Here is a 27215-nt window from a genome sequence, read left to right as displayed (position 1 = left end):
TTCAATAATGTATCCTTCCACCTTTTCATTTAAAGAAAAAAAATATATATATATGTATTATTTGAGGTCCATTGTGTGGGACAGAGGTCAGGATTTTATATGCAATTAGACTCGTCTGATATTATCGGTTAGCCAATGATATCGGCCGATAAAAGAATTTTAAAAGCATATCGGATTGTATCGACATCAGTTTTTTATTATTGTTTTTGCATGTTGCCTTCAAAGTGAATGTAGATGGCTTCCACCTTTGTACAAGGGCTGATCATACATACAGTGGGGCAAATAAGTATTTAGTCAACCACCAATTGTGCAAGTTCTTCTTCTTGAAAAGATTAGAGAGGCCTGTAATTGTCAACATGGGTAAACCTCAACCATGAGAGACAGAATGTGGGAAAAAAACAGAAAATCGCATTGTTTGATTTTTAAAGAATTTATTTCCAAATTAGAGTAAAAAAAAAAAGTATTTGGTCACCTACAAACAAGCAAGATTTCTGGCGGTCAAAGAGGTCTAACTTCTTCTAACGAGGTCTAACGAGGCTCCACTGGTTACCTGTATTAATGGCACCTGTTTTAACTCATTAACGGTATAAAAGACACCTGTCCACAATCTCAGTCAGTCACACTCCAAACTCCACTGTGGCCAAGACCAAAGAGCTGTCGAAGGACACCAGAGACAAAATTGTAGAACTGCACCAGGCTGGGAAGACTGAATCTGCAATATGTAAAACGCTTTGTGTAAAGAAATTAACTGTGTGAGCAATTATTAGATAATGGACGACATACAAGACCAATGATAATCTCCCTCGATCTGGGGCTCCATGCAAGATCTCACCCTGTGGCGTCAAAATGATAACAAGAACGGTGAGCAAAAATCCCAGAACCACATGGGGGGACCTAGTGAATGACCTACAGAGAGCTGGGACCACAGTAACAAAGGCTACTATCAGTAACACAATGCACCGTCAGGGACTCAAATCCTGCACTGCCAGATGTGTCCCCCTGCTGAAGCCAGTACACGTCCACGCCCGTCTGCGGTTCGCTGGAGAGCATTTGGATGATCCAGAAGAGGACTGGGAGAATGTGTTATGGTCAGATGAAACCACAATAGAACTTTTTGGTTGAAACACAGGTTCTCGTGTTTGGAGGAGAAAGAATACTGAATTGCATCGAAAGAAGACAATACCCACTGTGAAGCATGGGGGTGGAAAAAACATCATGCATTGGGGCATGCAAAGGGCCAGGACGACTGCTGTGTAAAGGAAAGAATGAATGGGGCCATGTATCAAGAGATTTTGAGTAAAAATCTCCTTCCATCAGCAAGGGCATTGAAGATGAGATGTGGCTGGGTCTTTCAGCATGACAATGATCCCAAACACACAGCTAGGGCAACAAAGAAGTGGCTTCGTAAGAAGCATTTCAAGGTCCTGGAGTGGCCTAGCCAGTCTCCAGATCTCAACTTCATAGAAAATCTGTGGAGGGAGTTGAAAGTCCGTGTTGCCCAACGACAGCTCCAAAACATCACTGCTCAAGAGGAGATCTGCATGGAGGAATGGGCCAAAATACCAGCAACAGTGTGTGAAAAGCTTGTGAAGAGTTACAGAAAACGTTTGTCCTCCGTTAAAGGTGGAAAAGCGCTATATAAGTATAACACCATTTACCATTTACCATTGCCAACAAAGGGTATATAACAAAGTATTGAGATGAACTTTTGGTATAGACCAAATACTTATTTTCCACCATGATTTGCAAATAAATTCATTAAAAATCAAACAATGTGATTTTCTGTTTTTTTTTTTTTTTTTTTCACATTCTGTCTCTCATGGTTGAGGTTTACCCATGTTGACAATTACAGGCCTCTCTAATATTTTCAAGTGGGAGAACTTGCACAATTAGTTGTTGACTAAATACTTGTTTGCCCCACAGTAGCACAGAAGTTATGCTTATCTACTATTAGATGTGTCTAAACTAAGAAGTTTGTGATTTATATGTGAGCAGACCATTTGCATTCATGGTGCAAAAATTAAATGTAATCCTCAGTTCACTACATTTCTCATATTTTAATTTTTACAATAGAAAACATACAAGAGGACACTTTTAAGTGGCTTACTACTCGAGTTATGCAGGTTAGCAAATTCACACAGTTTAATGCTATGCTAACTCTGATGCAGGTCAGACTTTCAGTAGAAAAATTTGTGGCGTGTTCCCCACTTTCACAACATTGACATCTTTTTACATTACTTACAGTGGCTACTGCTTCTGGCTGGAAAAAAAAAGGTCTGGCTGGAAAAAAAAACTTCTAATATCCTTCAAAGGAGGCAGAGGAGGCGGTATGTTGTTGACATGTTGTATTTCTGTTGGGGATGCGATTGTGTGTGTGCGTGTGTGGGGGGTCACTTAATAATGGTAGGCGCAATTCTATCATTACAACATATGGGAAGACAATCTAAATCACCTATATAACTGAAGTCATTATAAAATGCAAATAAACTATCATAGCTTAAAAGTTGGTGGGGACAATCTGTGCATCCTGAAAAGTTGGTAGTGCTATGTCCCTACCGTTCCTATGCAAACCTACGCCCTTGATACTTACTTACAACTATGTCGTTGTGTCCAACCACCACCAGGACAAATTGACCTATAAACGCTGTCATTCACTCACCCCCTGAGCGAACACCTCCACAAGGAAGTTGTCAAGCTCATGGCTGTCATCTAAGCGACCGGCCACCACAATCTCAGAGCCGTTGAACAAATGGCTGTATTGATTTTTGGTCAAGAAGTCAACAGCATTTCCTGGATACTGTAGTTTCACCCCCAAGAGCAGTGGACTGGACACCTCTTCATAGAAACCCTGCAACACAAATCAAAGGAATAGCCATTACTAAATCCATTATGACTCCACATGCCTTTTTCCAACTTTAGATATTTTCACTTTTTCACTCTACTTGGAGTTGAAGCGCTGCATCTGAGGCCTCAAAGATTCTGCGGGCTAGCCCTTTGTTTTGTTTGCTCATTACATCCAGGAAGGAGTAATCCACATCATTTCCAAATCCAAGACAAAACAGAGACATTCTTCCTTGTATAGCTTGACGTACATTCTCCTGGATTTCCTCTAGGTTGGAAACCCCTGTGTGTGTTAAGAAGCTGTGTGAGCACACATCCGCATTAATATCTTCACTCTATTTATAGTTTTTTTTTCTAACAGATAAAATATAACTGAATGTAATTTAGGGCTGTCAAATTTATCGCGTTAACGGGCGGTAATTAATTTTTTTAGTTAATCACGTTAATGTGTTTAACGCTTTTAACGCATGCGCGGAATGACCCAGTAATGCATTGCCGCAAACAGACTACAATGCGCAGTTTTTTGTTCATTGAGAGGTAAGAGCCAGAGAAAAGCGAGTGGACACAGGCATTCATTGGGGCTGCGCCATTTATTGGCATAAGCTTTGGCAACTCTTTCACAAAAATCATAACTATTGTGGTGAGTGGCGAGGGGAAGAATGACAGGAGATTATCTTTTTCTTAACACACTTCATTGAACACAACGCAGAACATATACTATTTGCAGCCACCACTGACAGTCATGGCTGCCCAACTTCCCATCAGGCATTTGGGCGGAACAGTCATTTACTGAAACCACAACAAAAATAATATTCCTATCGCTCAAAAAAATAATAATTTTCACAAAAAGAAAAGCGCTTAATGCAAAGAGAACTCACATTCCCAATCAAAATAGCTATGCAAAATACACATAAAACTTACTCAGACTTTGGTCAAACTATTCAAACATTTCATTTAGCTCAACAAATCCACTAGATGGCAATATTTAGTCACAATATACAAACTATCAGAGGTCTCTTACGTTGTGAAGTCAACACTCAAATGAACGTAAGGTACAATGAACCCGGAAACTACGGCATCCGTTGAGGGGCAAAACACACTAGAAAAACTTGCCAAGATGTCTAATTAATTTAAAACTCGCCCTTGACACCTTGTGGTGTATTTCAATCACTACCTTACGTAGTTAAAGACACTGTGGTAGAACGGCTGTGACAACACCGCTCGGCGACGTCAACAATGGCGAGCTACTAATTTTTTTTTTTTTTTTTTTTTTAAAGTTTGCAAATTGTATTAAAACGAAAACACTAAGAGGGGTTTTAATATAAAATTACTGTAACTATTACTCACATTTATCTTTTAAGAACTACAAGTCTTTCCATCCATGAATCCCTTTAACAGAAAGAATGTCAATAATGTTAATGCCATCTTGTGGATTTATTGTTATAATAAACAAATACAGTACTTATGTACAGTATGTTGAATGTATATAGCCGTCTTGTCTTATCTTTCCATTCCAACAATAATTTACAGAAAAATTTGGCATATTTTAGAGGTGGTTTGTATTGCGATTAATTACGTTTAATTTATTTTTAAGCTGTGATTAACTCGATTAAAAATTTTAATCGTTTGACAGCCCTAGAATGTATTCATGTTAGTGTAAAACTGTCTTGGTCATTCCTTCGAACAGAGATGATACTTACCATGGTTTGGCATCCCATCAGTCAACAGAATAATCATATCCACACTCCTTTCAGGAAGCCTTTTATCTCTTCTTTCCTTCTTTAACATTTTAACTGCTTCCAATAGGGCACGGTTGATATCAGTAGCTGAAAGACGAATAGAAAATTAGCAGATTAAAGATACCTAGAAGATTCAATTTCTGGAGAAATCGCGTCGGGATGCTTTCCTCTCTTTTTCTCTCTCAAGGGTCATTTCCTGTAGATTTTTGGTCACTTCCTACTAATTGTGAGACATTTTTGGTCACTTCCATTTGTCATTGTCCGCCACTGGCGACACTAGATGTACAATTCATTTTGACGTTCGTTCATTCGCCCCTCTCAGTTAAAATGGATTGGATGTATTACTCCATAAAGATGAAAACTAAAAGTTTTGATTGTTTTTCTATTTTTTGTGATATTTTTGTGGTTATGGGATTTTTGTGGGTTTTTTTCATATTCATTTGTGGTTTAATTTTTTTTTCAGTTTTTCTTTTTTTTATGGGTTTTTCTTTGCTGTTTTTTCTGGATTTTTTTTTTTTTTTTTTTTGTACCTCATCACATTTTTTTTGTTTTACACTTTTCATGGTTTTCCGACTTTTTCTTGATTATCGAGAATTTTTTGTGGTTTTCGCAGGGGTTTTATGCATTGATTTCTGGGTCATTCCCTGTTTATTCTTCACTTCCTATAGATTTAGTGGCTTTTTCGGGGCACATCCTGTAGATATCGGGTCATTTTTTTCCAATTGGAAACGAATGGGGCCATTGAAAATAAATTAGGAAGTTTTCGTCAATTTTTGGTAGAACCATGAGTGTTTGACAAACACCATATACAATTTTTATGCTTATTGATTTCCTGAATTTTTGATGAGTAAATTATGGGAATTGAAATTTTAAATGCTTTTGCCGGTGGTAATGAATTTTCCTTTTTGGCGAAAAACCCACATTTTTATCACAACCGTAAACGTCAAAGGCTAAATCAAAAGTGAGTTAGCATTGTATGAATTTTTGGAACGTTTTGAAGTTGGAACGGTAAGAATCAGTCAAAGCCTGTGGCCTGTGCAGCGTGCTGAAAAATGGACGGGAACATACAAATGTTATATATGGGCAGATTTTAGAATTTAAAACATTTTAAAATTAGAATTTAAACACATTTTATGTAACACATCTTTCAGCAAATTTTAAATAATCCATCTAGAAAATATAGAAACATGCACCCGTGTGTCAGTACAGTAATATCTATGAAATTCTGGAGTGAACAGCACAGAAGATTGAGTTGAAGCAGACGCTCATGGAGAGAAACAAATACAGTACTAAAAAAAATTGGTCTCCCTCCTCTTACATCCTTTCTCCTTGAGTTTCCTGATGTAGGCGATGGCGTTTGTCACGTTCTTTTCTGTAGCTTTCATTAATGAATTCTTCCAAGTGACAATCTTATCATCAAACAGGACAATAGCGAAGTGGTCGCCCTTGTGGAGGTCCTTCAAAATGGCTGTCAAGGCTTCTCGGGTCTGTATTGGTTTACAAAAATCCTTACATCAGAACACGTACATAAAGGCACATAGGACTTACAGGAGTTACAGTACCTGTGCTATTTTTTTTCCAGACATTGAGCCACTCCTGTCAACCACAAATATCACATTTTTGGGGACGCCGGGTAAGTCAGGTGGGGAAAAGAAATGGACAAAGTAGCCGTTTACCATCTGAGGGAAAATACATACATGGCACAAACCATAAGCAGATTTTGAGGGTGGGACAGGGGGGCCAGGCCCCTCCTGGTGGCCGAAAAGTGTCATTGCATGAAATTGACTTTCCTATATATATAAAAGTTGTAAAGCAATAAAACTGCAACACAAATGAATGAAATGAACAAAAAATATGTATTTTTATAATGGGTCAAAATTATTTTTCGAACAGATCATGTGACTAGCACCTTAGACGGTCATTTGCTTTGCATATCATTTTCAACGACAACAAAAAATTAGGGGAGGGCAATTTAATTTTTCAAATGATTTTTTTCTTTGATTGAATTTTTTTTTTTTTTTTTTTTTTTTGATTGAAGCAACATTATTTGGGATTGAATGATTTAGACACAAATATCCTACCCATAATATGGCCCAAACACAAAAAGGATTGCTTCTACCAAAGAAAACTTTTTGAATGAAAAATTAAGTGTTCAAATGCAAATTTTTCAATCTCAAATATCTTTTCGCGTTCAAAAACGTTTTTCTTTTTTGATTGAAGTGATTTTCTTTTTGAAAAAATATATTTTTTGAGGCAACTTATTTTTTGATTGAATAATAAAGACAAAAACATCCTAGCCAAAATGTGGCCCAAACACAAATCAACATTACTTCAATCAAAAAAGTTGCTTCAAACAAAAAAAAACTTGAATCCAATCCAAAAAAGAAGAAAAGAAAAATAGCTTTCACATGCATTTTTTTGAGTTTCAAATTTATTTTTGCATCCAAACACATTTTTTTTTTTTGAATCGGCTTTTTTTGATTGAAGCAACTTTTTATTGGACTGAATAATAAAGACAGAAATCTACCTCCATATGGCTCCGCCCAGGGGATACAATTTTTGACTGGGGTAACTACATTGGCACGACACCGGCGGGCCTAGCATTTTCAATGCTTGACGATCATGGCGAAAAGTATTGCCTAAGCACCCTGATTTAGAATTCCCCTCAAGAATGATGGGAAACAAAAAACGCTCATTGTCATCTTATTATTATAAATATTCTTGTAAATTAATTTTATTGCTGACGCTGCGTTTCGGGGTCATCAACATGTTATACCCCCCTTGTCCCAAAAGTCAAACTCCGCCTATGGCACAAACATTATTGAAAACTATTAGGGCTGTCAAACGATTAAAATTTTTAATCGGGTTAATTACAGCTTAAAAATTAATTAATCGTAATTAATCGCAATTAATCGCAATTCAAACCATCTATAAAATATGCCATATTTTTCTGTAAATCATATATATATTCTGTAAAATAAATTGTTGGAATGGAAAGATAAGACACAAGATGGATATATATACATTCAACATACGGTACATAAGGACTGTAGTGGGCATTTCACTCTACTGTCATTCAAATCTGTCTATGCTGTCCTCACTCCAAAGCGTCTACTTTTTCCAAAGCTAGACAGCTAGTGCACGACGCCTTAATAATTAGACTTCTTCCTTTTTCATCTGATTTATTAAAAAATGGCCTCAAACCATTGTCCTCTTTAGACCGTGGTAAAACTACAAAAAAAAAGTACACAAGCATTGCATTAGCAACAACGTTAGATTAGCACGCTATACAGGTTCACTAAACATAAACAAAAAGCGTCTCATACAAAAAATAGAACATTTCGCTTACTAACATAATATGTACATTCTTTACAACAACCATACTTACGGACAAATCTTGTTCAAGGATCATATAAGCACAACATTATCAGCCCGAGACGTCGTGCAGCCATAATGAACTGGCAAGAAAACAATAAACCATGTCGCAAAGCGACCACAAGAGTTCACTGTTGGACAGCACAAAAAGCCTTGCTGTAAAACTTACCAAAAGGCAGAATACTTTCTGAGCGGGACATGTGCGTTAATTGCGTCAAATATTTTAACGTGATTAATTTAAAAAATTAATTACCGCGCGTTAACGCGATAATTTTGACAGCCCTAAAAACTATAAATACCAGCCTGTAAAGGAGAACTGCAGGTGTAAATTTATGCTCCAGGTTAAAACATACTGTAACTCATTAGTGTTGTTTGAAATTATTAGTGGGGAACTTACCTGGACTTCACCAAGGTTTTCTTTTCGCTTGACATCATACTTGACGATAAAATCGCCCTCAATTTGAGTGTCCACACACGATGGGCATGTTCTCTGTTGCTCCATTGTTGGTGAAAAAGTGATGTGAGCCTTCAACATAGAGACACCCAACGAAATATAGCCACACGTTACTTTACATTCTTCAAATTCTTCATTATAGGGTTTCTAATTGCAAATGTTTTGCTTCATAATGCCACATTTCTAGAAATATTTGAGGTGAAAACACTACTTCAACAATACCAAAATGGCATATTGACAACTCGTTATGACATTTCCAAATTGCTCTAGTTTTAGAAGTAAAATTCCCACAGTAAAAGACTTTAAACGCGTGTACCGTAATTTTCGGACTATAAGCTGCTACTTTCCCCCCTCATTTTGAATCCTACATCTAATAGTTCAGTGCAGCTTATTTGTTGATTTATTTTGGTTAATAGATAACACTTTGATAGCAGTGTCATAATTATGGCATGACACTATCATGGGCATTAATGAATGCTTATGACAGATGTCATTCGGCAAATTATGTCCCTGACTTCATTTATGTCCAGCTCGGATCTTTTACATCCATTCAAAAGTGAGATATGAATGCTCATGGCAGTGTCAAGTAGTATGCATGATGGTCTAATGACAGTCTTATGGTGCCACTGTCAAATAAAGTGTTACCAAATCCCATTAGTATCAATTAATGAAACAACTGGAACAGTAACTGAAGAATTAACTACCGTATTGGCCCGAATATAATACGGCCCTGATTATAAGTCAACTCCCTCTTTTTCAAGACTCAAGTTTGAAAAAAAGACTTTTTCAACGCCAAATTAACTTTTATACAGAAAATAATTACAGTACATCTGAAACATGATTATAACAATGTATTTGAGAAAAAAAGCATATTATTTTGCCTCATTCAGATCTTAATATCGGAACATTTAAATATGTAAACTAAAGTGCAATCACATTCCTAAATGAATGGCTTCTGGTTTTTGAAATGTAAATAAACCAATCTATTATGATAAAACAACAAAATTGCAATAACTGCATTGACCATCAAAGTGAAGTCTAACTGTAACTGTAGTCTTGAAACAAATCTGAATAAGAAAAAACATTGCAGTAAAATAATGCAAACTGGTTAAACTTGAGATAAGCTGAGATCTGTCATGACAGAACATCGCTTCAATGATATCTGGCACCATCTAGCGTCGTGAATGGGTATAATATCTAGACCACGAATATAAGACGACCCCCACTTTTTCAGTCTTATTTCAATGCAAAAAACACTGTCTTATATTCGGGCCAATATAAAACATGAATTTTCATTGTCATGTACATCTGTAGCGCTGCAATGTATGCTAGGAGGCATGTTGGACGACAACAGTGTTGACAGCAGATGGCAGCAGAGGTTGACTGTCTCCCCCAAGGGAGCAGTGATGGCCAAATGAGGCTTCGAAAAGCAATGAAGCTTTGCAGCCAATTGGTTCAAAGCTTCATGGTGGTTCATTTGGTCTGATGACAGTCTTATGAAGCCGCTGTCAAATAAAGTGTTCCCATTTAATATCTTTTGGTGTAAATATCCCATAATAAAATGAGGACAGCTGTGGTTTATCGTCCTGTGCGGCTTATCTATGAACAAATGCCGTTTTCGTGTCAAATTTGGTGGGTGGCGGCTTATAGTCAAGTTTTCCTATCAGAATTGTGTAGATGGGACCGCTTGGACAAGGGCGTAGGTTTGTATAGGGACGGTAAGGACATACTGTAACACTAGCAACCTTTCAGGATGCTCAAATTGTCCCCACCAACTTTCAAGCAACCTTATTTGCATTATAAATACACTGTAGGTCATTGAGATTGTCTTCCCATATGTTGTAAGGATAGAATTGACCCTACCATTATGAGGTGGATTATATTCCTGATGTTCAGACCCTCTTTTCACTTGCTGAATGTGCCGGTCGATTTTTTTCCCCCTCAAACGCACGTGTGATTGGCTGATGACTTGCATTTATTTAAAATGTTTTTATTTATTTTCTACATTTTTTTTTTTTTAATATATATACAGCATATATATACGTTTTTCAGACAATCACACATTAATCATAATCGAATGTAAAAAGTTTTCATTTTTCTGTTAAGTTTGGCTGTGCTTGTGGACAAAAGCTGTAGTGGTTTACCTAAAGGAAGGCTCCATTTGTATTTACCTGGGTCTCTGGGAAAGCCAAGGTAGTGTTGTTCCGCAACTTTATTCGTCTTATTATTATTGTTTTTGTTATCCCTAAACTAAGAAGTTTTTTCAGTTCTATTTAATTTATTTATTTGGACAAATATTGAGTGGTCTTAAGACAAATGTTTATTTTTAGCATTCCTGGATAGTTAAGAGATTATAAACAAGTTTGTATTTATGGTGTGTATTAATACAATTAAAGTTATGTTCAAATAATCCAATTCAAATTTGCTAATAAAATCCAGACATTTATGCTGGAAGTTTTCAAAATGTTTCTTTAGTCATTTTTTAAAATAAAGGTTTGAATTGAATAGTGTATCACCTGACCCATTACATATGAAAGTTAGTATAAGTCAATACAGATTTATTTTGCATTGATAATTTAGCCTATCAATTAGGTTCATATTCATGAGAAATGTAGCCCTGACCCCCGTTCACTCAATCTGTTTTTCTTATTAATGTCCCGTCCCCAACAAAAAGTGTTCATGCAGGTTATACTGTCCCTACCGATGTTGAGACCAAACCTATGCCCTTGCGTTTGTACCTGGGAAGAAAAGCATCCTAGATTGGGATCGACGTTGTCATTTCTACTTTACCTTTGTGTCAGTAACAGTTTTCTCCACCAGAGGGAGCAGCTGATTAGTTAGGAATGTTGCTGTTGCATCCACCGAAGCGAGGCCTTGGGGCTCAAAGATGTTAACTGTGATCTACACGTACAAGCACATGCAGGCATAAAAAGTTACGTTTGAAAACAAATAAATTTTGTATCATATTGGTCTTCATTATGAAATTAAGCAGACATTCATAAAGAAAATAAAAAATTAAAAAAAAAGAGAAAAATTGCATTTACCTGAAAGTCTTGGACTGGTTGTCTGGGTTTCACTCGTGTCAGAATCTCATACTGGCCTAGTTTCCGCTGAAGGAGCTCCTCGTAAGTCAAAATGAAAATAACATTACTTTCTGCAGCAATGTTGACAGAAACTGAAAACTGCTCCATTTGTCTTCCAGATGCCCTGAAAGGAAATGTTAGTAATCAGTTACATAATGTGCTTCATCATGTGCCCTTCTCATGCATTCAGTCTAAATTACTTGACTAGTCCAGCGGTCTTTCCGGAAGAAACTGCCTTTTCATACTGTTTTTTGGCTTTCTCTTTCTCCTTCACCTCTCCAACAAAAAGTTGCCCATCAATTTCCCTGAGATGCATAAAATGAGTTTAGAAAAAAAGAAACTTTTTTTGTGTCATAAAATGCACAGTACATTTTTTTCTTTACATGGTAAAGTTGGTGATGAACGCTGTCTTTGGGAGCTCCACTTCGAAGAAAATTTCCTGTGAGATGTTGGCTCTGTTTAAGGCCTTGGAGGTCATGACAGTGTGAGCGAAACGAGATGTCACTGCACAGTCAACTCTGAAAGTTTGCACCTCGACCATCTGACACGATGAACAAAATACTAGTCAGGTACCACATTTGTCACAGGAAGATAGAACAAGCACTTTGAGATACAGTGAAGAAAATAAGTATACGAACACCCTGCTCTCCCAGTTCTCCCACCTAGAAATCATGGAGGAGTCTGTAATTTTCATCGTAGGTGTATGTCCAAGAGATAAATAATCTAAAAGGAAAAATCCAGAGATCACAATGCATGATTTATTACAATTACAATTTATAACAATTTATTTGTGTGATTAGGCTGCAGATAAGTATTTGAACACCTGTTTATCAGCTAGAATTCTGACCCTTAAAGACCTGTTAAAAGTCCACCTCCACTCCATGTATTATCCTGAATCAGATGCACTTGTTTGAGGTTGATAGCTGCGTAAAGAAACCTGTGCACCCCTTATAATCAGTAAGACTCAAACGTCTAATATGGCCAAGACCAAAGAGCTGTCTAAAGACACCAGAGACAAAACTGTACACCTCCACAAGGCTGGAAAGTTCTACGGAGCAATTACCAAGCAGCTTGGTAAAAAAAAAAAGTCCACTGTTGGAGCAATCATTAGAAAATGGAAGAGGTTAAACATGACGGTCAATCTCAATCGGAGTGGAGTCCCATGTAAGATATCACCTCGTGAAGTCTCAATGATCCTAAAAAAGGTGAAGAATCAGCCCAGAACTATATGAGAGGAGTTGGTCAATGACCTGAAAAGAGCTGGGACCACCGTTTCCAAGGTTACTGTTGGTAATACACTAAGACGTCGTGGTTTGAAATCATGCATGTCACGGAGGGTTCCCCCTCTTAAACCAGCACATGTCTCCTTGTCTTAAATTTGCCTGTGACCATTTGGATGATGCAGAGGAGTCATAGGAGGAAGTTTTGTTGTCAGATGAGAGCAAAATAGAACGTTTTGGTTGTAATTCCACCTGCCGTGCTTGGAGGAAGAAGAATGATGAGTATTATTCCAAGAACACCGTATCCACTGTGAAACATGGGGGTGGTAGCATCATGCTATGGGGGTGTTTTTCTGTGCATGGGACAGGACAGGTGCACTGTATTAAAGAGAGGATGACTGAGGCCCTGTATCACACAGATAAATCGTTAAAAAAATCGTACATGGTGATTTCTGGATTTTTCTTTTTAAAATGTCGCTCTCATGGTGGGCATTCACCTACGATAAAAATTTCAGACCACTCCATTATTTCTAAGTCGGAGAACTTTGAAAATAGCAGGGTTTTCAAATACTTATTTTCTTCACTGTAAATAAGAGAACAAATTTTGTTTCTCAAAAATGCATACACACAAAATGCAGGACACATTTTGATGTGATTGGCTTGGTGCTTGGCTGCCATTATGGTATTTTTCTTTAGAGAAACTATGTATACAATAATGCACAGAGAGCTTTCCACCACCATTGGTAGACAAATTACCCAGTGGGACAAATAAGTATTTAGTCAACCACCAACTGTGCAAGTTCTCCTACTTGAGAAGATTAGAGAGGCCTGTAATTGTCAACATGGGTAAACCTCAACCATGAGAGACAGAATGTGGAGAAAAAAAACTGAAAATCACATTGTTTGATTTTTATAGAATTTCCAAATTAGGGTGGAAAATAAGTATTTGGTCACCTACAAACAAGCAAGATTTCTGGCTGTCAAAGAGGTCTAACTTCTTCTAACGAGGTCTAACGAGGCTCCACTCGTTACCTGTATTAATGGCACCTGTTTTAACTCATTATCGGTATAGAAGACACCTGTCCACAACTTAGTCAGTCACACTCCAAACTTCACTATGGCCAAGACCAAAGAGCTGTCAAAGGACACCAGAGACAAAACTGTAGACCTGCACCAGGCTGGAAAGACTGAATCTGCAATAGGTAAAACGCTTGGTGTAAAGAAATCAACTGTGGGAGCAATTATTAGAAAATGGAAGACATACAAGACCACTGATAATCTCCCTCGATCTGGGGCTCCATGCAAGATCTCACCCCGTGGCGTCAAAATGATAACAAGAACGGTGAGCAAAAATCCCAGAACCACACGGGGGGACCTAGTGAATGACCAACAGATAGCTGGGACCACAGTAACAAAAGGTACTATCTGTAACACAATGCGCCGCCAGGGACTCAAATCCTGCACTGCCAGACGTATCCCCCTGCTGAAGCTAGTACACGTCCAGGCCCGTCTCCGGTTCGCTAGAGAGCATTTGAATGATCCAGAAGAGGACTGGGAGAATGTGTTATGGTGAGATGAAACCAAAATACAACTTTTTGGTAGAAACACAGGTTCTCATGTTTGGAGGAGAAAGAATACTGAATTGCATCCGAAGAACATCTTGAAGATGGAAGAATCTCCTTCCATCAGCAAGGGCATTGAAGATGAGACGTGGCTGGGTCTTTCAGCATGACAATGATCCCAAACACACAGCCAGGGCAACAAAGGAGTGGCTTCGTCAGAAGCATTTCAAGGTCCTGGAGTGGCCTAGCCAGTCTCCAGATCTCAACCCCATAGAAAATCTGTGGAGGGAGTTGAAAGTCCGTGTTGCCCAACGGCAGCCCCAAAACAACACTGCTCTAGAGGAGATTCTGCATGGAGGAATGGGCCAAAATACCAGCAACAGTGAGTGAAAAGCTTGTGAAGAGTTACAGAAAACATTTGGCCTCCGTTATTGCCAACAAAGGGTACATGACAAAGTATTGAGATGAACTTTTGGTGTTGACCAAATCCTTATTTTCCACCATGATTTGCAAATAAGTTCTTTAAAAATCAAACAATGTGATTTTCTGGTTTTTTTTTTTTTTTTTCCCACATTCTGTCTCTCATGGTTGAGGTTTACCCATGTTGACAATTACAGGCCTCTCTAATATTTTCAAGTGGGAGAACTTGCACAATTAGTGGTTGACTAAATACTTATTTGCCCCACTTTATATACTCTATATATTTATGATATTTGTACGCAAAAGGGTTGCGGTAAAAGATTGTGGAAATGCTGGTACAAAGATTCAATTTAGACATCCATATTCTTATCACCAGGCTTCTGTTCCTTACAGTCTCAGAGTTGGTACTTCTTTTCTGTTGAGGAAAAAAAAGACAAAACATGAACTACCATAATCAATAATTTCTTGTGTTCATTTACTATCTACTCAAACAGAGGGGAAATAGTGCAGTCATGTTAAAGTCATAATCTTTTCAACTAACACAACTTGTGCACTTCAATTACAGTAAGTTTTAAGAATAATTAAACCTATTTTTAATACTTCACTACTAGACTTGTGAAAGGAGGAAGTGATTCGCATGATAGGCTACAGTAGTTCTCATTCCCAGGTGGGGTTTGCGTGTGCTTGTGATTTCTATAGTTTATCCCACTTCCTCTGACATTTCAAGAACATGTTTAAATTGCCCATTGTCACTGTATAAATCTGTGTGAATATACAGTATTTATTTATTTTTTTTTTCATTTTTGATTTTGTTTTTTTTTTTTTCATTGTGGTGATCACGTGGATGAACCGTTTGTTAATAATAGTGTGATTTTCTGCAAATGTTCTGCAAAAAGACATGATTACTCAATGGTGCTTCTGCTATTTTGCAGATCCCAACAAATCTATTTTAGGAATGCATTACAGAATCAATTAAAAATGAGTAATACATTTATTTATAATAACAATTAAAAACTAGTGACACACAACAAAATTAAGACAGTGGCTGCTGACTTGAGCATTTTGGACCAAGTGATAAAAGCTACATTAATTTTGTTGCCTGTGAACGCTGCTGTTTCTGAAAATCGATATTTGTATTCACTGAGTATACAATTATTTTCTTGCTTCCATATTCGAAAAAATATGTGAGCTTAATTTTTTACCCTACATTATCCATGAATGTGAACATAAATTGTTGTTGTTATTGTTGTTGTTGTTTTAACTGGAAAACCAAAGTGTAATCCACAGATGTTTTATTAATATGACTCCATGGTGAGCATTCACTATTAAAATGCCTCATCAGATTTTCATAATCAAATCAAGCATCTTTAAATTGCATTGTGCTCTTTTGGATGTTTACTTTATTTTGAGCTAACCTGACTTGTTCTTTCCTTTTTATTCATGTTCAAAAGTCGTCCAGTCTGGAATGGAACTTTGAAAGCAACAGAACATATGATAATAAACATTTAGACTTAAAGTTGCTAATGTAAATAGACAAATGCACCCCCAAACAAAATAATAAATAAACTCCACCAAAGTTAGAAACCTCTGCTTAGACTAGTTTTAATTTTTCCTTTATGCTCTCACTAGCGTTTAAATGTGTTCTTAGTCAGGTTTGATGTTTGTCTCTTCTCCCCTTGATTATGATTACATCTTAGCACTCTTAACAAGTTTTCTTTGCATAAGTTTTAAAAGTCACCCTACTTGCAGCTGAGCAGTTAAAGGCCTGGTACTGGCTCTTAAAAAATGTAAACACTGGCCTTTATAATCAACACATTCTAAATATACCCAGAGTGTCAGACAAATAAAACATTTGGTTTTAAATGTGCTCTAAATGTTAGAATTACCTCTACAGGAGCATCTCTTTTGGAAACAAGCAGAGCTTCTTGCACCTGAGCTGCAAGAACAATGCAGACACAAGCCCAAAACACTGGCATACCTGCGACCAGGAAAAGCTGATCCCGATGCATGGCTGAAAACAAGTGCTCTGGGAATCCAAAGCATGTGAAAGAAAGTTTTCCCATCAAAAGTTTTACTCCGCCCACACGTTCCTGGAGGCGGAACTTGTGTTTCCACTCTGACAGTGTGAGTCAGAGATTGCCAATGTGTGTTTTCCCAGAAATTGGCACGCGAGCGATGGGATTAAGAATGCATGCAAGGTTTTTATTACCTGAACTCAAATCTAGACATGTCCATTCAAGATGAGTAGATTAGATGAATCCGTGAAAACAAAAGGCATCATTGTGAAAAAGGAAGCCTTACATAAACTGTGGTCAGAAGTGCTATGTTTTTTTCTTCTTAGTTGAGGGATCACAACAGAGCAGATGTGTTGTTGAGTTATCCTCGTGTATTGAGAAATAAATGTAAGAAGGGGGGCATGCAGACTGAAAGCAGTAACATCCAAAGAAGTCAGGGTAAAAACACATAGTGATAGTAAACACAGGGTTGAAATAAATAATTATAATTAAATCAGGCTAATAAAATATAAATAGTCTGATTTACTGTATTGTGGAACATCAAAATGGCCCAACCCTCAATTTAATCCCAGAAAACACACAGATACAAATTCTTACCTCCCAACATCCCATTCCCAAAGGACACTGTCCACTTATTATTGGATCATTATTTAACAATATATTATTCACTTCAATGTTGTGTCAGGTACAGGACAGAGGAACCAGTTGCGTATTGCAAACACACGACTTTATTAAAGTGCCTATGACAGCAAAAAGCTTGTTTATTTCATATTTCACGCGGTATTTTATGCTCCTGAATGAAATGGACCACTTGGATCTGCGTGTAACCGATTGTTTTATTTATTCAATATTCAATATTTATATTTTTAATCCCGCGCCATGAAAATGAATAACTTCCTGTTTTGAGGAGGAATGCGTCACCTGGGTCAGCATGTCACAATACAGCATTCCTTTATAGCATGCAGGTGAACTGCTGATTTAGTTGATTTTGCAGATTACCGTATTGGCCCGAATATAAGACGGCCCTGATTATAAAACAACCCCCTCTTTTTCAAGACTATAGTTTGAAAAAAGACTTTTTGAACACCAAATTAATATTACACAGAAAATAATAACAGTACATCCGAAACAAATGATTATAACAATATATTGAGAGAAAAAGCATGTTTGTTTGTTTTTTGCCTCATTCAAATCTTTATATCTGAACATTTAAATATGTAAACGAAAGTGCAATCACATTCGTAAATGAATGGCTTCTGGTTTTTGAAATGTAAATAAACCAATCTACTGTGATAAAACAGGGTTCACTAAATCCGGACCTCGGTGCCACTTTTCCTGTCGTGTTTTCCACGTCTCTCTCCACTAACACACCTGAATCAAATGATTATGTCATCAGCAACCTCTCCAGAAGCCTGACAATGATCCTGATCATTTTGTGTATGTGTGTGTATTTTCTGTTTACATGGAAAACACAACAGGCCAAGTGGGACCGAGGTCCGGATTTAGTGAACCCTGTGATAAAACAACAAAATTGCAATAACTGCATTAAACATCAAAGTCTAACTGTAACTGTAGTATTGATACAAATCTGAATAAGGAAAAACATTGCAATAAAATAATGGAAACTGGTTCAAATTGAGAGTAGCTGAGATCCGTCATGACAGAACATCGCTTCAATGATATCTGGCGCCATCTGGTGTCGTGAATGGTTATAACGTCTAGATCGCGAATATAAGACGACCACCTCTTTTTCAGTCTAATTTTAAAGCAAAAAACACCGTCTTATATTCGTGCCAATACGGTAATTGGTTTATTTTTCACATCGAGCCAGCCAAATGTGCTGCAGGGTTTTGTTAAAAAAAACTCAGAGATTGGTCAAAACAAGTTTGACAACTGTTGGACCGTTGGACATACAAGGAAGTGAGTAAACATCGTGTTTTGTATTATCTCAAATACTGGGATCATGGCACACGTTTTAATACGGAGGTGGCTTGCATTTTGCGGCTGACAATGCTCCTTGTCCACCGAGAACGCCACTTGGCCGATGACCGGTGGCTTGTCGCACACCCACCTTGGTCCTCTTCGCTTGCCCACCAGGAGAGCACTATACTCGGCGTATTGCCCTCTTCGTGTGCCCGGTGTTCTGTCAAATTTTGCACCCCATTAGAAATTGCGACTGGCCGCGAATACTGCGATTACAAAGTAAACACTACAAACTTTCTTTAAATAAAGGAATATTTACTTATGTTTGATCATTGATGGACATGTAGAAAAGTTCTCAGACACATCCTGTCATGTTAGCTGCACACAACTACTGCACACCGCTCTCTCACTCTTAAATCTTCACCGTGTCGTAAAGCATTAATTTACACCATATTCGTGTTGAACATGTGCTTATGATGTGACTTGTTTATTGAGCACCTGTGGATAAAATTGAGAGTCCAACTGAATGTAAAAGAGGTCTTATTCACAGCCACAACAGCTTTGGGAGCAAAATATTATAAGGGTTAGAAATTTGGCAGAACACCGGCAATAGAACACCATCCTCGTGTTTGGCTCGGGCAGCTACATACTTGGCCGGTTTGTCAGGCGGTCATTCACAGCTGCTTACTCAGCAAACGAGCTCTCCTGCCCACAGCAGGGGAACAACAACCTATAACTTGCTCGCCGCTGGGGGGTTGCCAATCGGCAAAGACAATCGACAATCCTGCCGCCGTGTGAAATGATCCGGGTATTTTTGTGTTATTTTTCGCTTCGAAAGGCAAGAATAAGACCTGGAAACGCAGCTCGGTTCGGGTTAGCATGTCAGCTAGCTGTCACGCCTCCTGGTTTGTTTACGCTCTCCGAAGCCGGGCAGGGAAATGACAAAAGCCGGACTAACTTAATTTAGCATAAAATATCGTTCAGGAGATGCAAGAAGTCGACAGTTTTCACCATTATGGGGTAATTTCGCCAAATTGTACTGAATAAATGCATTTTTAATATTTTATATTCCATTTAGCACAAGACTGTTATTTGTCATAACCATACCATTTATTTAGCAATTGGGGAAAATACTTAGATAAAAACAATATCCTATAAAACACAATGATACAATGATAACATTTTGCTGCTCTGTGTCGTAATTTCCTCGTTCTGAATCTTCCCTATCAATGGGCTGAATTCTAAATCAGCTGAAATCATGACCCTGCCGACGTCATCCTCTAGCTGGGGACACTAGAGCAGGGGTCTCCAACCCAGTCCTCAAGGCCCACTGTGGGTCCTGGTTTTTGTTCCAGCTGATCCAGCAAAGACAGTTGAACCAATGAGGCTTCTGCTAAAACAAGCCATGCACACCTGACGGCAATCAACTGATATCACTTGTAAAACACCAGATTGGAAAAAAAATTGTTGTCATCTTGTTTGGTAGGAATGAAATCCTGCACCCACAGTGGGCCTTTGTGGAATAGGTTGGGGACCCCAGCACTACAGCACAATAATGAAAGGCGTGGCTAAACGGCAGATTAAAAGACTAATTTCTTGTCATCTGCGCTTTGCCACATTGTTGTGTACGGCGGAAAACACAGAGAAGAATGAAAAAACAGTTTCTGCTCTTGCACTCCTCTTTAAAAGAAACTGCTGTATTTTAAGCCAAAACAACTGTTGTGTTTGATAGAACAATATGTCTACATGGTCCCATAGCAGATTCATGGCGCATTAAGCCCCTGAACTATTTTTGACTTGTCAGTTTTACCCTGAAAACCCCCGTTTTCAGACGTCGCGCAACCGCTTTTGTTTCAACCCAGCCATAAAACCAAGGTAATTAATTATATTTACTATTCAAAATGTCTGTCGTTTTAAGCTTAGAATCATTAATTGATGTCTAATATTTCGTTTAAAAATAAAAAACGACTTTAGAAAAATTATTCACTCACATATTTAAAACTTTTAAACAAATTGTGTCACAATGAAAAAAATGGCGTCTGTAAAAAAAGTCACGGATATCTACCTCATAACTATCGCTTAAGTGTATTTTTTTTGTTACTGTCGAATTTTCTCCAATATGTCAGATGATAAATAATCGATCCAAACAAAGAAAAGTTGAAAAACAAAGTTTAAAAGGGAAAATATATGAAAAAGAAAATCTCGACCACTCCTTGACGTCTGTGATCTCTGCATCGAAACCCTTGTGATATTACCATGTTTCACACATAAAATCCCCCAAAAATCCAGCTGTGGCCATTCACAGCTGTGTCTTGACACTCAGTGATACATACGACATGGAGTTTTTGGATTGAAACATGGTAAGTACGCAATATTATCTCGTTAAAGTCATTGCGTCTGTAATTCTGCTGTCGTGTGCTCTCCCCTCCAGTTAGGGTTTTGCTGTTTATTTTTATTTATTTATTTATTTATTTATTTATTTTTTTAAATAACCTCCTGTTCAAAATTTTAATTCCCCGGAAAACAGATTTTAAGCTTTCCAATGATGTATCACACGTGCATATCGGACAGTTTTGAAATTTGGCCAAATTGGTTGTCTCAGAGCGGAACTTCAAATCACATGAGTGTTTTGCGCCATATAGTCGGATCAAAATATTATTCTAATTCACATAATAACGCTATTTAAGACTTTTTTTATCCTGTCATAGGCACTTTAAGGCAGGCAATGAAAATGAACAGGAAGCGGAGGAATAGCGTAGTCAGGTTGAGTAGGTCAAGCTGAGTAGGCTGGAGGTCTGGCGTGGTCGAGTCAGGCCGGACGGGCTAAGTTTAAAGGGTCAAAAGTGGTGATCGGTCAAGGAAGGTCGGTGAGCAGGAGCATGCTGAATCTTTGATGAACATACACTGAATGCTATATGAGGCTGTGCCTTAAATGCACAGCTGGTAACAGGTTGCAGGTGGTGGTAATTAGAAATGATTGGAAAATGAGCTTCCTGATAGGTGGAGTGGCAGCAGGCTGAGTGTGAATCTGCTGACAATTAGTGGAGAAGGGCCAGGCACATGACATGTTGCATCCATTTCGTTGTTAAAATAAATTAAAGTAGAGCGTTATCTCCACCATAGACTTCATAATTGTATTGATGGGTCAGTTCTTCCAGTCACTGCGCAATGCCTTCAAGCAGGGGGCCCAACCCACAATCTGCTTTAGTTATTGGCAGTCGGTTGCTGTGACACATGCAGTGATTCAATGCTGGATTTAGGATAAAAGTACGAAAGCTGTACTGCATACAAACAGGAAGGATTGTTTTGGGAGTGGTTTATTCGAGGATTCAAGGTAATTATTATATTTTTCGTACCATGCATATATTTTTAAACGTCGTTGAAAAAAAATCAATGGGAGAAATTAGCCGCTACGGCATTGGCGTCATAGTTCGCAATATTTACGTAATATAAATGCTAACTGCCCGGTTCTTTGCTCTTTTAACAAAGAACCGAGACTGTTTTACATCCATATCTATAGAGAATACAGGGATTTCAGCATTTATTCACAAGAATTTTAAAATAAAAAGCTCTTTGTTGTGGTAAGGTGGCCACACAGTGACTTAAAGACGAGCAGCACATTCGACATATTTAGGTAATATAAATGCTAACTGCCCGGTTCTGTGCTCTTTTAACAAAGAACCGAGACTGTTTTACATACATATCTATAAAAAAAATCAGGGATTTAAGCATTTATTCACAAGAATTTCAACGTAAAGAACTATTTGTTGTGGTAAGACGGCACCACAGTGACTTAAAGACGAGCAGCACATTGGACATATTTACGTAATATAAATGCTAACTGCCCGGTTCTTTTTTTTTTTTGCGTTTAACCAAGAATCGAGACTGTTTTACGTCCATATCTATAAAGAATTGAGGGATTTACGCATTTATTCACAAGAATTTTCAATGTAAAAGCTCTTTGTCTGTGTTTCCACTTGGTCAGCTTTGACGGAGATAGGCCCCCTATTAATCAGCGCCCCGTGCCCCGTCAATACCATTATGAAGTCTATGGCTCGACATACAGTACGGACACATCGAAATACGATTAGTTCGACATATGACATAAAATTTGACACTTCATCTGTCTCGACATACGTATGAGTACATGCTCGAAATACGACTATTTATGACAGTGTCGCATTTACATCGATTTCTTGCAAGACAACAGCACGTCGGATTTTCTTGTGAGAGAAATTATCATTAGTCCCAAGAAGGTTAGTGCAGGTGGTAGTAGTGGTGAGGAAAGAAAGAAGGTGACGCTTACCATTGAAATTAAGAAAGAAATCATAGAAAAATATGAGCATGGTGTGCGTTTGAGTGAACTGAAATTGGAATTAGACAGAACACGGCTCACCACATCCTCTTATACCTCCCCACCCGGTGTCTCCTCCAACCTCCGTTCACCAGTAAGTTAGGTGACAATAAAAACTCTTATTTAAAATTTCTTATTTATTCATAACTTATTTGTTTTACATGTGTCTGATTTAATCATTTGTTAAATTGATCAATTTAATCGTTTTTTAAATTAGACAAAACACGGCTGACCGTATCCTCCTCTACCTCCACACCTGCCATCTCCTCTGACGTCCGTTCACCAGTCTCTATAAATTAAGGTGAGATTAAAAATATTTATAATTTTGTTAATTTTCTTATTTGTAATTGTTCCTGCAATATTTATTAAAGGGATCCTCTATTTTTAAGACAAGTAATTCTTAAAACATAAATGTTAGTATGAGTTATAATAATTTGATATTAAAACCCCTCTTAATGTTTTTGTTTTAATAAAGTTTGTAAAATTATTTTAAGTGATAGGTCGCCATTCTTGTTATGTCGCATGGCGTGACGTCACTGGCCCCGAATGCCGAAATTCCAGGTTGTCACTCGTTAGCTTTCCCAACATGTCATCAGTTCTACCCTTCCTATTTGAACCAGATCTGAAAAGTGAAGAGCAGGACAGCACTGTCGGTCGTTCACAAGACGAGCTTCAGGGGAAAATGCGTGCAGCAAATACCTGATAAGACAAAAGTTGGGCAAAACTGGTGATGCGAGAGAGTGCTGTTAGGAACTCCGGTTGGGAGCGAGAGTGCATGCTGTTGGGATTCGGGAACTCCGGTTTTATTAGGAGATATTCAAGGTAAGCATATTGCGTTTTCAAACGTTTTCCCAATATAATTATGTAGATTGGTAGCATCCAGAGCTGCCGTGTGCTTTACATACAGTACAGGCCAAAGAGCACACCTTGTGTAATCCAGGTCTTGTACATTGTAACGCGTGGTAGCTAGGATACATGTATAAAAGTACCAGAAAGGGGAGAAGCTTCCACTTATGCACATTTATTCACAAAAAAATAACATTTCCACCTTGACCACTCTTCACTCGGGAGCTCAGCAGTACGCAAACACGCATTCCTGACGAACTCCAACATCAGTGACAGTGACTTCACGTCAGAGTCACTGTCGTCACTGTAGCGTGCCATAGTGCTTTAATTATTTAGTATGATTTGGGGAAAACTCCCACGAAGAATAGTCAACAAAAAAGATAGCAATACTAATCCAAATCCGCGTTTTTTACTCACTCGAAGATCCAGGAATTAGACCGATCCCATGGCAATATCGCAGCCGCGATTAGGCCGTCGATTCCACAAAATAGACTGATCCGAAAAGCCGCTGTGGGACCGACGAATAAAAATAAATGGACAGATCCAAAACCATTATTGCAGACGCGATGGGACCCTTACTTGACTGAGGATCCAGGAAAAATGTTCTGGCGCCAGTTGTAACGCGTGGTGGGTAGGATACATGCATACAGGGACCAAAAAGGGGGAGAAGCTTCCACTTATGCACATTTATTCACTAAAAATAATAATTCCACCTTGACCACTCACTTCACTCCCCTTTTTTCCATTTGACTGGAAATTGCATCCAAAAGCAGCACATCGTGGCATTTTACTTTGCGAGTTTAGGCAGCAATAAGCAATTGTTGAACACGCTACACATTTGGAAAGATACCAATTACGTCATCACTGCGAGCCCGCAAACCATGGCGCCAACTAACGGTCAAAATATGGACTAAATATTATAAAATATTGCCATTGATTTAACATTTTATGTGTTTCTAACAACATATTTTAGTACAAGAGAACAATTGTGGTTTATTAGAGCCTACATGTATATAAATCAGAGGATCACTTTAAGGATTTATCGTAGGTTTTGGGGCTGTGGAACGAATTACCGTATTTTTCGGACTATAAGTCGCAGTTATTTTCATAGTTTGGCTGTGGGTGCGACAGGAGCGACTTATGTGTGAAATTATTAACACATTATGATATAATTTCACATGTTATGTTTGGTGTTTTGGAGTGATACTGATGGTTTGGTAAACTTGTTAGGATGTTCTTAAGTCTATAGTTATCTGAATACGAGCAACTTTTAATAGCTATGGCCACGTTTGCGTTCTGCCTTTGGCAATGTGTGTTCAATTGTATTATTGACTTTTTTACATTGAAATGCATACTTAATTTTGTGGCACATTCACGCCCAAGTGGGGGCGCATTCGTTCTTGTTTACGCGAAGAAGAGCGCTCACATGCCAGAAGAAGACGGACAGCTATGCAGCGTCTGAGCGAGTGGGTGAGAGAGAGAGAGAGAGAGAGAGAGAGAGAGAGAGAGAGAGAGAGAGAGAGAGAGAGAGAGAGAGAGAGAGAAACACGCCTGCGAGCCTACATTCATTGTTTATGCTTGTAAAATATCTCTACAGAGGCAACGCCTGTGTGTATCATCTTTTTTGTTGTTGTTGAGTGTTTTCCAACCACGATCGGACACTTAGAGCCAGTTGTGTGGTTGTTTGAACGATGTGCTAATGCTAGCAAACGCATGCTAACCCTTTGTGTCATTGCTGTAATAGCAGCTAATCATCATTTATTTACATTGACGCGAACCTGTTTGGTATCGAGAACGAAACTGATTGGTATTATTTCTATTTTTAGTTTCACTCTTCAAATGATGGTGTCATAACGACGGCCAAAATAAAGTTAGCAAATTATACGGACGTCCAGCATCGTCATTTGGGAGTTTAGCTCGCTGTATAGCCAGGACCGAACCATAGCGTCCTGGTGAGGACAGTATATTCGCATTTCGTTGTTCATGCATCATGTAACATTATCATACTGTACACTTATTCAGCATGTTGTTCTCTATTGTGTTTTTATATTAAATTGCCTTTCAAGATGACATACCTATTCTATGTGTTGGATTTTATCAAGTAAATTTCCCCCAAAAATACGATTTATACTCCGTTGCGACTTATATACGTTTTTTCCTCTTCGTTGGGCATTTTATGCCTAGTGTGACTTATAATCAGGCGCGACGTCGGTATAGTCCGAAAAACACGGGTAATCGAATTATAAAGTATTTTTATTTGGAAATTTCTTCTCGAAATTCGACCATTTCTACATACGAAACAGGTCTTGGAATGAATTAAATTTGTTTGTCGGGGTACCACCGCAGTAACAAAAAAAAAGTTATGCAATGAAAAAAAAAAAGCAAATTCAAACTGGTTAAAAGAAGCCTCTTTGTGTATTGTGAATGATTGGAGATTTCATGTCATGTATTTAAAGCACTTTGGTCTGTTTATTGTGATTATTTTAATGCTTGGATCAATATTCTGTCATTTATTGATAAAGTCATAAACATAAAAGGCTAAACACTTTTGAAGAGACCAGACACAATGTAGTCTGAGGCATGTCCATCAATGAGGCCTGTCCCATTATTATGAATGAACCAGCAGGGAACATTCTCTCCATTTTTTACATCTCTTCTGAAGTCTCTTTGCCAGCCCCTGTGGACACAGAAAATGCCCCATTGAGAAAATGGTGTCAAAAGAAAAAAAAAGAAAAAAACAGATCTCATACCTGGTCACATTGAGCTCTTGTCCCTTGACGTACATAGTGGCATCTGGTTTCTCTGGGACTTCTCCGGGACGCAGGTCTGTGACCTCATATTGAATACCGTGGTAGAATTGACCTGGAAAGTGAGCCACAGAATTATTTGGTAATTCATCTTGTCACTTTTTTAGTTAATTCATGCAATGAAAGTTCTTCTCCAATGTATGAACAAATACAGCCATCCATTTTCCTATTATCTATCATGTGTGCAGTGGCAGATCCTGGCACGGGCTAGTGGGGCAATCGCACGGCGAGGCAAATTCACAGACGTGCGAGTACTTGTCTACATTGCGCCCCTAATGTTACAATAACGCCCCCCTGCAGACCGCGGTTACTGTCTGCACGCCACACATAACAGGAGAACGGGAAGAGGTTGGATCAGTGAGCGATGTCACTCACCTGCGACTGTCACACTATTGAAAAATATGTTTGGGGACCCTGGACTGCAGTGTGAGTATCGTAGTATCCTAACGTTCTCAAAAAGTCTAAAGAAATTCACACTAGTCTTATTTCAAATTCCATTTCGTCTTGATTTTGCTCTATCTGGGATGTAACGCCTAATATGCCCTTATAATAGTACCGAATTAAAATGAGGTTCTT

At 38.2% G+C, this 27215-nt stretch overlaps 2 protein-coding genes across 3 annotated transcripts in view; both read right to left on the bottom strand.

The window, feature by feature from the left end:
- LOC130921816 (inter-alpha-trypsin inhibitor heavy chain H3-like) overlaps positions 1-16720 on the bottom strand; it is a 28088-nt gene extending 11368 nt beyond the window's left edge. Inside the window, exons 1-12 of one of the 2 annotated variants that reach the window (XM_057846114.1) lie at positions 16581-16720; positions 15068-15109; positions 11876-12033; positions 11693-11797; positions 11454-11616; positions 11200-11310; positions 8353-8481; positions 6143-6259; positions 5899-6067; positions 4542-4667; positions 2943-3124; positions 2660-2848 (exon numbers count right to left, since the gene is read on the bottom strand). In XM_057846114.1, the coding sequence (XP_057702097.1) occupies positions 2660-2848; positions 2943-3124; positions 4542-4667; positions 5899-6067; positions 6143-6259; positions 8353-8481; positions 11200-11310; positions 11454-11616; positions 11693-11797; positions 11876-12033; positions 15068-15109; positions 16581-16703 (1614 nt within the window). In that variant the 5' untranslated portion in view covers positions 16704-16720. The remainder of the gene's footprint in view (positions 1-2659; positions 2849-2942; positions 3125-4541; positions 4668-5898; positions 6068-6142; positions 6260-8352; positions 8482-11199; positions 11311-11453; positions 11617-11692; positions 11798-11875; positions 12034-15067; positions 15110-16580) is intronic. The other variant, XM_057846115.1, reaches the window with a different exon arrangement.
- Positions 16721-26281: 9561 nt separating this feature from the next.
- LOC130922284 (inter-alpha-trypsin inhibitor heavy chain H3-like) overlaps positions 26282-27215 on the bottom strand; it is a 45206-nt gene continuing 44272 nt past the window's right edge. The window contains exons 21-22 of the mRNA XM_057846964.1: positions 26583-26694; positions 26282-26509 (exon numbers count right to left, since the gene is read on the bottom strand). Of these exons, the coding sequence (XP_057702947.1) occupies positions 26371-26509; positions 26583-26694 (251 nt within the window). The 3' untranslated portion in view covers positions 26282-26370. The remainder of the gene's footprint in view (positions 26510-26582; positions 26695-27215) is intronic.

Source organism: Corythoichthys intestinalis, chromosome 9 (assembly GCF_030265065.1).
Source record: "Corythoichthys intestinalis isolate RoL2023-P3 chromosome 9, ASM3026506v1, whole genome shotgun sequence".
Taxonomy (NCBI): Eukaryota; Metazoa; Chordata; class Actinopteri; order Syngnathiformes; family Syngnathidae; genus Corythoichthys; species Corythoichthys intestinalis.
Note: the sequence above shows the minus strand (reverse complement) of the source record. Positions and strands in the feature narration are given on the sequence as shown.